The 13,616-nt window shown below is 39.3% G+C and overlaps 1 protein-coding gene across 2 annotated transcripts; it reads left to right on the plus strand.

Annotated features, from left to right (window-relative positions):
* Window positions 1–50: 50 nt before the first annotated feature.
* On the plus strand, window positions 51–2,633 carry LOC128015302 (cyclic AMP-dependent transcription factor ATF-4). 2 transcript variants are annotated; one of them, XM_052599020.1, is made up of 3 exons: window positions 51–219; window positions 1,124–1,459; window positions 1,600–2,633. In XM_052599020.1, exons 2-3 carry the CDS (start codon window positions 1,234–1,236, stop codon window positions 2,382–2,384), a joined length of 1,011 nt encoding a protein of 336 aa, XP_052454980.1. In that variant the 5' UTR covers window positions 51–219; window positions 1,124–1,233; the 3' UTR covers window positions 2,385–2,633. The 2 variants fall into 2 exon arrangements, with proteins under 2 accessions (XP_052454980.1, XP_052454981.1); XM_052599021.1 differs by having other exon boundaries at window positions 1,603–2,633.
* Window positions 2,634–13,616: the final 10,983 nt, after the last annotated feature.

Here is a 13,616-nt window from a genome sequence, read left to right on the forward strand (position 1 = left end):
TGATATCAGCGGCGGAAGCGCACTGTGTGGGTGTGATGCGGGAGTATATAAGCCACCTCGCGGCCGTTTCTCTGTTTTCTGTCTCCCGCGCTTCAGTCTCTCCGCACGCGGCTCTCTCTCGGGAATCATGGCAGTTTAGCGGCTTGCAGCGGCAACAATCGCAGCGGCGAACCCGGCAGTGCAGCGGTCAAGTGCACTGGCTCTATTTGGCAAAATGGCGTAAGTATTTTTCGGCCCTTAATGTTTGATTTAGTATGTCAAGAACTCGTCGAAGCGGTGCTGTTAGTTAGCAATAGTTACAACTAGCCCAGTTTGACGTTTAGCAGTATCACAGTGTTGCTTCGTGACGTGTTTCAGAATGATTTCCGTTTGTTTTGATTGTTGCGTCGCACGGTTTCTGGGGTGTTTTTGTCGCGGAGCGTCAACGTGGCACCTCAAAATGGCGCGCGCGCGTTTGTCTCGCGGCCGACTGCTGAGCGCTGGAAATGGCGCGAGGGCGTTAGGGACACCTTCATCTCGCGCAGGAACCAGGGGGCGGGGCTTCCCGTAGTCGTGACCATATTAGGAAACGTTATTTGGAAGGGCGGGGTAATTCCTGGTAAAGGTCAGCTAGTCGTTAATAATAGTAAGGTGTTTAGTTGGTAAATGTTAGTCATGGGAAGTGAAGGTGTGCGTGTGGGCAGCTCCAGTTCCTCCCAGATGGCAGTTTTAACTGCGGTTTAGAGACTGGATAAACTGGTTTAAGGTGCTAGTTCTTCAGTGCAAGGAAGTGAAAGAAGTCCAGTTTTTGTTCTGTTAAATCTTCCCTCTAGCGAGGGCTGGGTATCGAGAACTGGTCCTTGTTAGAAAAAAAAAAAATACAAAATATGATTTGCAGCAACACTATAATGGAATGTGCATAGGAGTGATTTGTAAAGTGTGGAAATGTGAACAAATTCCCCAATAAAGAATGTCCATTTTGAAAATGTATAAAAATCATAATAGTATAAGAATTGTTGCTTAGTGTTTCCAGCTGCCGGTAGTTTTCAGTATTCTAGAAACTTGAAAACATCAGATATAATCACTCGAAGAGTTTCGTCTCTCGCTCGGTCTCTGTAACGTTGTCTCGCCTGGTTTCTTTCAGGTCCCTTGTGGCATCCACCCCCAGCTCTGCTGCTGTAGACAGCACCACCTCCTTGTTCTCCATCGCTCCAGAACCCCAGTCCCGCTCCGCTCCAGCTCCGACCGTCTGTCATGTCTCTGAGTCTGGAGGACGTGGGGGCCCTGTTCCTTGGGCCCTCGTCTCTGATGGCTGACCCCTTCGGGCCCCTTCTGGACGATGATGAGGAGAGCGCTCTGTCGGAGGGGTGGACATCACCCCTCTCCTCTTCCTCGCCCCTCTCTCCCTCTCGTCCCGCTTCTGTAGGGTGTGAGTCTCTCTCCTGGACGCCTGCACAAACAGAGCTCGAGCAGAGCAAAGGTGACCCTTCAAACACTCAATCTACACACACACACTCTACACTCAAACACTACACACATGTTTTTATTTTTCGTGGTCATACCCAGAATATTAGTTTTCAAACGAGCCGTCTTCACTAAACTCTCGTCTCTCTCCTCCAGCAGGCGACGTGTTCTCTGGCATGGATTGGATGACGGAGAAGTTAGACCTGAGTGACTTGGACCTGGATTCTCTCATCGGATCGTGTGATTCAGACGAGCCTCCCAGTTCTCCGGAGGAACTGCTGGCCTGCCTGGACACAGACATGGATCTGGACCTGGATTCACTTCCGCTCGGCTCCTCAGAGCTGGGCCTTGCGCTGACCTTTGACCTCCCCCTCCCGGAGGAGCCTGTGGAGATCAAGTGTGAGCCTCTGTCTCCTGAACCGAGCTTCACGCTGGAGCTGGGCAGCGAGGTGTCCGTGCTCCCGTCTCCTGAAGTCCCGCTCTCTCCTCCACTCGTGGTGCTGCTGCTGACTCCCAAAGAGGAGGAGAACGCCGGCGATTCGTCCGACAGTGACAGCGGGATCTCAGTCTCCTCGCCGAAGCCCACAGTCTCCTCCAGAACCAAACCCTACTCCAGACCCGACCCAGACGGCGCTCCAGCCGTTACGAGCCGTGTGAAGGCTGCTCCCGGCGCTCCGAAAGTGGTGGAGAAGAAACTGAAGAAGATGGAGCAGAACAAAACGGCAGCGACGCGCTATCGGCAGAAGAAGCGCTCCGAGCAGGAGACGCTGAGCTCCGAGTGTGCCGAGCTGGAGAAGAGGAACCAGCAGCTCCAGGAGCGAGCCGAGTCCATCAGCCGAGAGATCCGCTATCTGAAGGACCTGATGGAGGAGATCCAGTCTGCCAAGAACCGCAGGAGCAAAGCCAAACCCCAGGACCCCGTCAGCGCCGGTCAGGGTTAGATCCTTCACCTTCACCGTAGTCCTGATCCGCTGGAGATCACCTGCTCTACACCCACTCCTCTCTCCTCCTCTTGTTCCTCTGTCATTAATCGTCCAGTAAGGGGCTCATCAGTCGTTGTTACACTGAATCTGTTGCTGTAGAGCTTGTACATAGTCTTCACTTGAGCTGTTTTAACTGCTACACCTGCTGTGGTGTGTAGGCTTGTGTAATCACGTTACTCTTTTCTATTAAAGATGCTTTTGAACTCACTACTTCTGTTTTTATTTCATCTGAACCATTTAAAACCTTTTCTAAGTTACACTTCATCTGTGTGATTCAGGGAGAAACTGTGAAAACCTGCGAGAGGTGATTAAACAAAACACAATCTGCTCAAATCATGATTAAATCATGAACTGCAGCTCACACAAACGTTCATGAACTCAAACCAGGTGTATGCATTTCATATACAATAATGGGGTCTATTTTCTAGAAAAACTAGACTTCAAATGTGGCTCGAATGTTTTTTACTACTTGAGCTGATATAAATCCAGATCAGGCTTGGGTTTTATCCATGTTAACATTCATAGTTTGTTACCTCCATCGGGTATGGTACATATCTGCAAGAAACACAAATGTGGATGTTATAGTAATATCTGAATCCTGGCTCAATAAAACTGTTTTAGACAGAGATCAGTATCATTGGTTATGTTTTTAGAGCGTACAGACCAAAAAAGGTGGAGGGGGGGGGGGGGGTGTAATTTATAAAGAGTGCTTTGAGGCTATCATGCTATTTTCAGAATCTGTAGCTAAACCGTTTCGAAGTCATGGCAGCTTACTATAGGAGGTTGTTATAGACCTCCATCAGCTACCGGTGATTCTTTGTCTTCTGATGAATTCTTTGAACTATAAAGAGTTTATATTAATGGGTGATTTTAACTTAAATTGGATGCATCCGGTATCTGATGGTTTTAAAGTGTTTCGTGATAACTATAATCTTTTTCATCTGGTAGATTCACCTACAAGACCCAACATGAAATTAGCAGAAAAATCCACATTATTAGATCTTGTTCTCACAAATGCCCCTCATAAATATTCTCTAGCTTAGTGTATTTGCAAATAATATTAGTGTTCATTGTGTTGTTGCGGTAGCTAGAGATATAGGACTATCCAAGCAGAAACCATGAATTATCCCAAAGCGCGGTGTGAAACACTTTAATAGCGAAGGTTCTTTATACAAACCTCAATCAATGTGACTGGGACAAAATTACATAAATCCCAGATATTGAAAGTGCTTGGAGATATTTTCATGACTGTTCTATTCTGATTATTAACAAGTATGCACCTTTTAAATAATATAGAGTTAAATGTTGGGATAATCCGTGGTTCTCTGCATTGTCTGTATTCATGAGGATGCTGCGTGGGCCAGACAAACCAACTTAAACCCTGATTGGTTGTATTTTTAACAGCTTCGTAACAAATGTACAGTTATGACCAGAAATGAAAAAGCAGAGTATTTTCTTGATAAAATAAATCAGCAAATGCTAGTAAGCTCTGCTTATTTAAAGGGAAGAATTCAATGTGTGCAAGTGGAAGGTATCAAATCAGACTTAATAGAAAGCGGGTACGGGAGTCCCCCAGGGATCTGTATTGGGGCCATTATTATTTACTATATATATATATATATATATATATATATATATATATATATATATAAATAGTTTAGAAGTAAATATTGAAAAGGCAGGGTTCCACTTTAATGCAGACGACACTGTCATCTATTGTTCTGCTCTCACACAACAACAAGCTCTTTATGATTGTACACTTTCTACACATCGTTGTACATTATATTAAAGAGTTTCCTGGTCTTCACTTGCTGTTAGAAGGAAATGCAGTGGTACTTATTGATTTACAAAACAATTATGGCATTTTGGCCATCGTATCTCTGTTGTTTGATTTCACTGCGGTCCCAGTCGTATTATAATCTTCATGTGTGCTCAGCTGGAACTAATCGAGGTTAAACTGCTTTAGAAACTGCTGCACCGTCAGACTGAGACTCTCTTCAAATGAAACTGTGGCTAAATCAAGGGGCATTTCAGTAAATTTAAAACACTTTTGTGTGTAGTGGAAAATAATTTAATGATTTGCAAACGCTTCTAGTGCTGTGTTTTACTGATATCTTACTGTTGTTACGTGTTTGTCATATGTCTATCTTGGCCAGGACACTCCTGTGAAAGAGATTCTTAATCTCAGTGAGGGTCTCTCCTGGTTAAATAAAGGCAAACTAATAAATCATCTGTAACAGTCAACTCCATGTAACTTTGTGTTCTCTATTTAGAGATTGATAAACAAATGTACATGTTTTTACATGAGATTGAATCATGATCTCTGAAGTGCTGAGGATGAATTGTAAGAACAGGTGTCAGTTTCTGTGTTTGTGCTTGAATCTGAAGATAGTGTCAGGGACAAAACCATTTTTGTGCCAATAAAAACATTTCTTTCTCTTTGCCTGAGATCTGTGGATGTAGTGAGAGGAGAGCATTAAACACTTCACACAGCTGCAGGAGAAACAGAGGAGTGTGTGTTGAGTCTGGAGCACAGGATCTCACACACCTGTTCCTGTGACACACACACACACTCACACACTCACACTTACAGACACACACAGGTAGGGTTGGTGAAGGTTCATAGAATATACAGTTTGTACAGTATAAAAACCATTACACCTATGGGATGAACACACTTTACACAAAAAAGTGTGTGTGTGTGTTCTGTTGGTGGATGGTGTGAGTGTGTGTGTGTGAGAGAGTGGGTTTGTGTGTGTGTGTGTGTCTGTGTTCTGTAGATGGATGGTGTGTTTAACTCGCTGATCTTCTAAATCAGCTCAGGCTTTATCTGAGACAGAAAATAACACTTCCACATCTCAACTTTAAGATAAAATTAGTTTGAAAAGTGACATTTCACACATTTTGCAACAAGTGCTGAGTTACTCTGCATCTGTAGACGTGTGTGTGTGTGTGTGTGTGTGTGTGTGTGTGTGTGTGTGTTGTTGATTCACTCCTGGGTGTGTGTTCTGTGTGGTTTTGAGCAGATTAAACCAGATCACACCGGTTCAGTCACACACCGGGAACTCATGAGTCACGTCACTCTATTAATAATAATAACTCTCACACACACACACACACACACACACACACACACACACACACACACACCAGAGCTGCATGGACGGACGCGTTTGCAAACAAAAGAGCAATAAGTTTGTTTCTGTGACTGAATTAAGATGTTTTCCTGTCTCTGCTGTTAAAGCAACACTACACAGATCTACATGAACAGAACACGGCAGCCACTCGCTTTATAACCGAGTGTTTGAACAAGAAGACATTTTTTATTAAAAGAGAAGCATCTGTACTTTCACACGTGAGGATCTGGCGCCACCTGCTGGAGGACACGCAGATCACAGCGCAGTTCCGCTTCCGGCCAGCAGGGATCTCTCGGAAATGATCTTTTCTCCGCGATCCCTGCATCAGCACCGGTGCTCTGAGGGAGGATGCAGGGAACTGTTGAGCATCATCTTATGGTGAAAACTTTGTGGAAACTGGAAACACTTTATTTATTTCAGGATTCACAGATCAATAGAAATTAAAAAAAAAACAGCATTTATTTGACATAAACATATTTTGTAACATTATAAATGACTTTTGATCATTATAAACATTCTAAAACACTTTTGATTAATTCAATGTGTCACTGATGAAAGAAAGTGAAAGTGACGTGACATTCAGCCAAGTATGGTGACCCATACTCAGAATTTGTGTTCTGCATTTAACCCATCCAAAGTGCACACACACAGAGCAGTGAACACACACACACACACACACACACGGTAATGTATGCTGCGGCGCCCGGGGAGCAGTTGGGGGTTCGATGCCTTGCTCAAGGGTACCTAAGTATGGCGTGCATTTTGTGACACATCTAAGGCCTTAGCAGGAGAAGGAGAAGGAGCAGTCGACCCTTCCGTCGCCGTCAGTCCGTGTTCATTTTTGAATGGGATTGAATGGGAGGGCAGACGACAGACCCGCGGCGACGTCGCGGCGACGTCACTGTTGGAACCAATCATAGGCGGCGACGTGACGACGGCGTACGTAAGAAATTTAACAAAAATAGTACGTGTTCTCAGTACGTCTGAACCTAGCTACGTTGCCTTAGATGACACCTGATATATACGCCGTCTCAATATACGCCGCCTCACAAGACGCCTGATATATACATCGTCTCAGTATACTTCGCTTTACACGAAATGTAAGGTTTGCATTACAGTAGATGCATTTGTAACAGGTTGTTTTTAAGATATTTCCCAAAACGTGGTAACAGTGCATAATAATAACTGCATAAAGTCTATTTTATGTTTGATAAATTATGTTTATCTGTTAAGTTGGTGTTGAAGTGAAGTACAAGCACATTAATGTTCAGTTTGCTTGGATGCTACAAACAGTAGGGAAAAACTGAGAGGAAATGCATGATTTCTGCTTGAATTACATTTCTTTCTTGTTTCCTTGTGATCTTGACATAGAAGAGTGTAATTTTAACAGAAATAAAGTTGTATTTATAATAGATATTCATTAGACATTCGATCTTTAACATTAAATGGCATCGAGAACAAAGTCGTTCTAAGCAAACATGCTTAATTTTATTAATTTATCATATTTGGGACGCTAAGGCAGTGATATTAATGTTGTCCACTAGATGACGCCATGGGATTGATTTTAACCCAAATATAAGAAGTTTTTATTCTTATGAATTGAAAAAAAAACGCGAATGATTTACTTAATTTGGATAACTATGGTAAACTGACAGTATAGTTTATAATTACAGTACATAGAATGCTTTGAAATTTATATTTATCATTATTATTTTTAACTTTTATAGACCTCAAGACATAAAACATCTCGATAGGATTAAATAGAAACCCATATTTAATATTTATTTGATTGACAAAACTGCAAACAAAATTTTCAATGTTTTCACTGACTAAATAAACAGTAATCTGTAAATATAAGATAAATGGGACAGAAACACGTTTCACACTGTGTCACGTCAACTTTCCTTTTAATTTCAGTGTTCAATTGTTTGTAAATCGAGGATAATAATTGTTTCTTCTTCAGCTGCTCATCAGTCTGTGGTCATCATTGCCTGAATGTCCTTTTCATGATCGGTCACACATGTTCAATATTCAGACAGATCTGGACTGAACATTCACTCTGTCTACCGTGCTTCTGTAGCACATGCAGAATGAGAGCTGGAATTGTCTTGGTCTAATAACCATGGACTTCTCATGAAAGATGTAATCTTGATGGCAGTATGCATCTCTGTACAATGCCAATATAAAGCCTCCATGTCTGTGTACCCTCACACATTCCAGTTACCCATACCTGATAAACCCCCATCCAATGAGAAATGTTAGCTTTTTGCATCTATCACTGGTAAAAGTCTGGAAGACCCCATTTGTCTTTAATTTTTATATCTCCCTTATCTTACACACTCCGTTCAGTTCACGGAGCTCTCTTTTACCAAGCTAATGAACTGAATCGGGAGTGTTAAATAAGAGAGACATGCAAAATGTGCATAGCAGAGGGTCCACATGACCAGGACTAAGAACCAGGCCTAGGGATAACCAATGAATGGAGTGCACCTGGCATGCAGAATTAGCTCCAACCCTAGTCAAACACACCTGCATTTGCCAAACAATTAATACAATTTTTTAAGCACATCAATATACATAGTAACACAATTTATCTCTGAAGCACAGAACTTAAAAAAAAAAAGAATAGACAAATAGTAGCCTATTATGATATAAAGTAAACTACAATATATAATTAGCAAACACATTCTTGTTATTTTGTAAATGTATGCAGACAGCACAATGGTTCTTAAGAACATTCCTGGAGGACCCCCATCACTGCACAATATGCATGTCTCCTTAATTAAACACACCTGATTCAGGTCACCTGTTCATTAATACAGACTGACTGACTTGAAATGGATGTGTCAGACAAAGGATATTGTAGCCTACTCTGTGTGACAAAATGATGACTCTTACATCCAGGTACGTTTACAATAGGTGTTTTCATAAAGTGGTATTACATTTAAAAATATTTTGATACATTCATTTTTATCAGATAAGCGGATGTGTTCTGACAGAAATATTTTCAAAGTGTAGTTCGCTGGTAAAGTGTTTAACCCTCAATCTTTCCTGGGTGTCAATATGACCCCAATCGACTTTTCATTAGTTAAAAAAAGGGTTCCCTTCATCTCAGAGGAATACAATTTTGTGACTTTTCTTACATTATTTATCTATCTATCTATCTATCTATGTAGCTATACATACACAAAAAACTGGCCTTGATTCGGTTGTTCTGAAGGTGTGTAAAAAAAAAATAATAAAAAAATTAATCAATCTTGTCTTTGGAAAATGAATGGGAAATTCAACAATTTATTTATTTATTTTTTTTCATCAAAAAACACTTACACACACTCGGACAGAGACACATGTGCACACATGCTCTCTCCCTCTCTCACACTCACTCACTCACACACACACACACACACACACAAAGACACTTACACTCACACAGAGACCCAGGCACACTTGCCCTCTCTTCCTCTTTCTCTCACTCACACTTTCTCTACAACCTTCTCTCTCTCTCTCTTACACGCACAGACACTTACACTCACACAGAGACCCACGCACTCTCTCTTGCCCTCTCTCACTCCCTCTCTCTCACTCTCTATCTCTCACACAAACACACACCCACAGAGAGAGAGAGAGAGACCGAGAGACACAGGCACAAATGCTTTCTCTCCCTTTCTAACTCTCACTCACTCAAAAAATGTGTATGGAATAATTATTTTATGTGTTTTACACCATGTATTTCACATATTTTTTGGTAGTTTGTTATTGCTTTTATGTTCAGTGTTCAGAATGTGATTGTAGAAAAAAATATTTGTTGTAGGCCTGTACATTTACACCTGTTTATTTCTGGATATTGCTGTTGCTTATTTACACTTTTTTTACATTTTAAAGTTATTTTTTTTATTGTATTTTGTATACATTTGAATCATTCAAAGGTTCAATAATATGCAAGTACAGTCTGACTCAAAATTTTGTCCTTTAGGTGTGACCTAGGTGGAATTTATGAGCAGTTGGCCTCATCCAGTAAAATGAATGGCTTTCAATTGCCCTTTGCTTGTCAAAACAAGTGTCAAAACACTGGCATTCCTTCATGACCCAGTAAACGGTGTGAAGAGAGTTTTTCCAGAGGCAAATACGTGTGGACTAATTCTGAGGCTCCCAGTACACGCCACGTATGATAGCTTCAGCAGCCACATGATTTTGGGCATTGTACAGTCCCCACATTTTGGTCTAGCCTGAAGTTTTTTTTTATTTTGGTTGTTCATGTTGAAATATTAGGATGTTTTTGATGACAATGCCTTTTTATATATATATATATATATATATATATATATATATATATATAAGGCTTGTTCTGTTTTTTATATATATATATATATATATATATATATATATAAAAGGCATTGTCATCAAAAGGCTTGTTCTGTTTTTTATACATATATATATACTTGTTCTTTTTTTTTTTTTCTGTTGAATTCGAAATGTTTGACGTTGTCTTTTAAGTCTTCAAATTAAATGTTTGATACCAATCAAAATGTACTCTGAATTTTATTCACATTTTTAGATTAGTATTGTAATAACCCAAAACTTCAAATGCGTTTGTCATTAATGAATTTAAGACACAGAAAACTTCTCACAACATACAATAACACAGCAATGCTGATTTATCATTACTAATTGTACTTTTATTTCTGAAAATGAGCAAGCAGTACAAACAGTGGCTTGAAATAATGTCAATTGCAAAAAGACGGAAAAAAAATGTAACTGGAAAAGGGATGCCATAAAACTGAAAAATTAGTTGTATATTAAATGTTAAATTTTAGTGAAATCATTGTTTATCCTACAGGCCAAAAGTTACATATTTAAGGGACATGCTAAATATTTGCGTCTTAGGCTGCTGGCGCCCTCTATAGGCATTTACATTACATATTGTACATACGTTTATTGTTTAGATGAACATTCCTTTATGTTTTTTAACAGTGTTCAGTGAAACCATATGATTACTCGCTTTTAATGTTTTATTTAAACCAATTATTGCCTCATAGTTACAGATATTTTAAGTCTACTTTTAAAGATTTACAGTTTAAGCAAATATTTCAAGTCTTTTCTGTATTACAAAAAAAAAAAAAAAATCATCAGTAGATTGCTCATTTAACAAAATAATCGTTAGTGACAGCCCAATTTAAAGTGTTTCAAAATGCACCTGAATTTTTAATACACTTCTTTAACAATTTTATTAAAATACCTTTTCATTACCTTCTATTGACCAAAATTATTTAGCTCAATGGTTGATATGCACATTTTATGGTCGACATGACTCTGAAAACAGGACAAACTGAGAACCGTAACAGAGTGTTAAGTAAAATTATTAACATAACCAATATATCAAAAGTAAAACCTCAGAATGGCACAAATCAGAATAATGTTTAATAATTAATGTGTGTGAATTTATGTTGATGTTATTGTGAAAATACAACTAATTTTCAGCTCTGTTGATGGTGTATAATTTGTAGTAAAATAATGTAAAACCAAAAAATTATTTAATTTAACTCTATTTGAGGTATTTTGTGTCACAGTCAGTTGAGGCGGTTTACTTATCACGCGTCTGTTGAGGTGACGTCAGTTGAGGCGGCGTACTGATCACGCGTCTGTTGAGGCGGCGTACTGATCACGCGTCTGTTGAGGCGGCGTACTGATCACGCGTCTGTTGAGGCGGCGTACTTGTCACGCGTCTGTTGAGGCGACGTACTCTTATGACACGCAAAAGTACACGACTGTCGACTTCGGCAGGTAATCCTGTCACATTCCACCCGCCATACCTAAGTCGTGGTATTGAAGGTGGAGAGAGAACTGTACATGCACTCCCCCCCACCCACAATTCCTGCCGGCCCGAGACTCGAACTCACAACCCTTCGATTGGGAGTCCAACCCTCTAACCATTAGGCCACTTCCCCAATTAATAAACGAATACATTTATTGAGAAAAAGAAATCTTACTCCAAAATGAAAATAAATAAATAAATAAATAAATAAAAGTTGATTCAACATTGATAATAATCAGAAATGTTTCTCGAGCAGTAAATCATCATATTTTCATGATTTCTGAAGATCATGTGACACTGAAGACTGGAGGAATGATGCTGAAAATACAGCTGTGCATCACAGAAATAAATTACACTTCAGTTATTCACATATTTCACATTTTTACTGTGTTTTTTTATTAAATGAGTGTAGCAATGTTGAGCAGAAGAGACATCCACATGAAGCCAGAGCTTTCTCTGTTCTACAAAGACTTTAACACTGCGTCATCAGAAATATCTGAAACTACTGAACAGATGTAGTGTTAATGCCAGACCAGTGTGTGGCGCTGTAATTCTGCCACAGAGATTTACTAACCATTTGTTATAGTACATTTTCTTTTGCTTTAGTAAAGTAAATAGGTTCAGTAGCTTCTGCAGCACACAAAAATAATTTCATTGAAGTATTTCTTAAAGATGCACCTCCTCTTATGCCAACCGGTGTTAAATCAGAAGATAAATCAGAAGATAAATCAGAAGATAAATCAGAAGATAAATCAGAAGATAAATCAGAGTATTTACACAAATTCAGCTGCTATAGTTCAGAAGGGAAGAATAAGAGGACACAGACATGTGTCTTTAGCTTATGCTGGTTTATTCAGCAGGGTAAATTGATGTGTTTAATGCTGTCAAGGCTGTATTTTCTGACTTTGTTGTGGTTTTGTTCATAAGACGACGCATCACACAACCTGTTCCTGTAGATTTATCTGTTGAATTTGACTTTTAGAGCTAATAACAGATAAACTGAAATAGACGTCCAGGACGGAGAGGATGAAGATGAAGCAAGTTTTCCACGAGCCAATGTGAATAAAGATAGATTTGAATAAAATAAAGACACAATATTGTCAGACCTGATGTTTTATTCTTATCCAAAACAAGATATGAGTGTGATATATAGGGACACTACCAGTCCAGGTTTCATTTTAACCTTAAAAAATATCTAACAGAAAGATCCAAAGATCAGCATTTTCTATCAGAAATAAAAAGCTTTTGTAATATTATACATATGTCATTCAAAAGCTTGGAGTCGGTATAATTTACATCTCTTACTTTTTGAAGAAATTTACTTTAAATTTATTAAAAGTGATTATAAAGACATGTATAATATTACAAGAACATATATATTTCAGATAAATGCTGTTCTTCTGAACTTTCTATTCATCAAAGAAACCTGAAAAAAATTATCCTCAGCTGTGTTCAACATTGATAATAATCAGAAATGTTTTTTGAGCAGTAAATCATCATATTATTCTGATTTCTGAAGATCATGTGACACTGAAGACTGGAGGAATGATGCTGAAAATACAGCGGAGCATCACAGAAATACATTACACTTTAACACAGATTCACACAGAAAACAGATGATTACATTAGAATAATATTTCACTGTTTTACAGTTTTTACTATATTTCTGATCAAATAAATTCAGGCTTGGTGAGCAGAAGAGAAATTAGACCTTTTTTTTTTTGCATTGGTAGAAAACTGAGCATCGCTAGCTCTCAGAAGCAACTGAGTGAGCTTTGCAAGTTTAGATGACAGAGGGATTTTGTTAGAAGAAATAAGTATATACTTCCATATGAGCATTAGGCTTGTGAGAGTAAACCAGAGCTACAATATTAGCTGTTCTTATCAATATTGCTCTGTTCAGATCAATATGTGTCAGTGCATCACAACAGGAAAGTCTCTAGAATGTGGGGGACCGGGGCTAGTTGTCACACAGTGAATATTTCTCACAGTGTAGATTTATAGAAGTCCAGTTTCATTTCATCTCAAGAGATCTGAAGTGGGGTCAGTGTTTCCCTCTTTAAGCGAGTGTGAGTTCATCACACAAGAAAGAAACCGATACAGATTTTCAATCAGATGCTCATATTTTCTTTGAAATGTAAATCAATCTCATTTTGCCCGCTTACTCCTAAACTGTGACCAATCCAGAACAGACTTCATGAAGAGCGCGTGAGACGGTCTGATGTTCGTGTCGTGGCAGCG

This window comes from Carassius gibelio, chromosome A6 (assembly GCF_023724105.1).
Source record: "Carassius gibelio isolate Cgi1373 ecotype wild population from Czech Republic chromosome A6, carGib1.2-hapl.c, whole genome shotgun sequence".
Classification (NCBI taxonomy): Eukaryota; Metazoa; Chordata; class Actinopteri; order Cypriniformes; family Cyprinidae; genus Carassius; species Carassius gibelio.

What these genes read in the sequence shown, in the direction of transcription:
- LOC128015302 (XM_052599020.1), top strand. Translation starts at nt 1,234, where the DNA reads ATGTCTCTGAGTCTGGAGGACGTGGGGGCCCTGTTCCTTGGGCCCTCG. An exon ending in AGAGCTCGAGCAGAGCAAAG is followed by an intron (nt 1,460 to 1,599) that starts GTGACCCTTCAA and finishes TCTCTCCTCCAG; the next exon opens with CAGGCGACGTGTTCTCTGGC.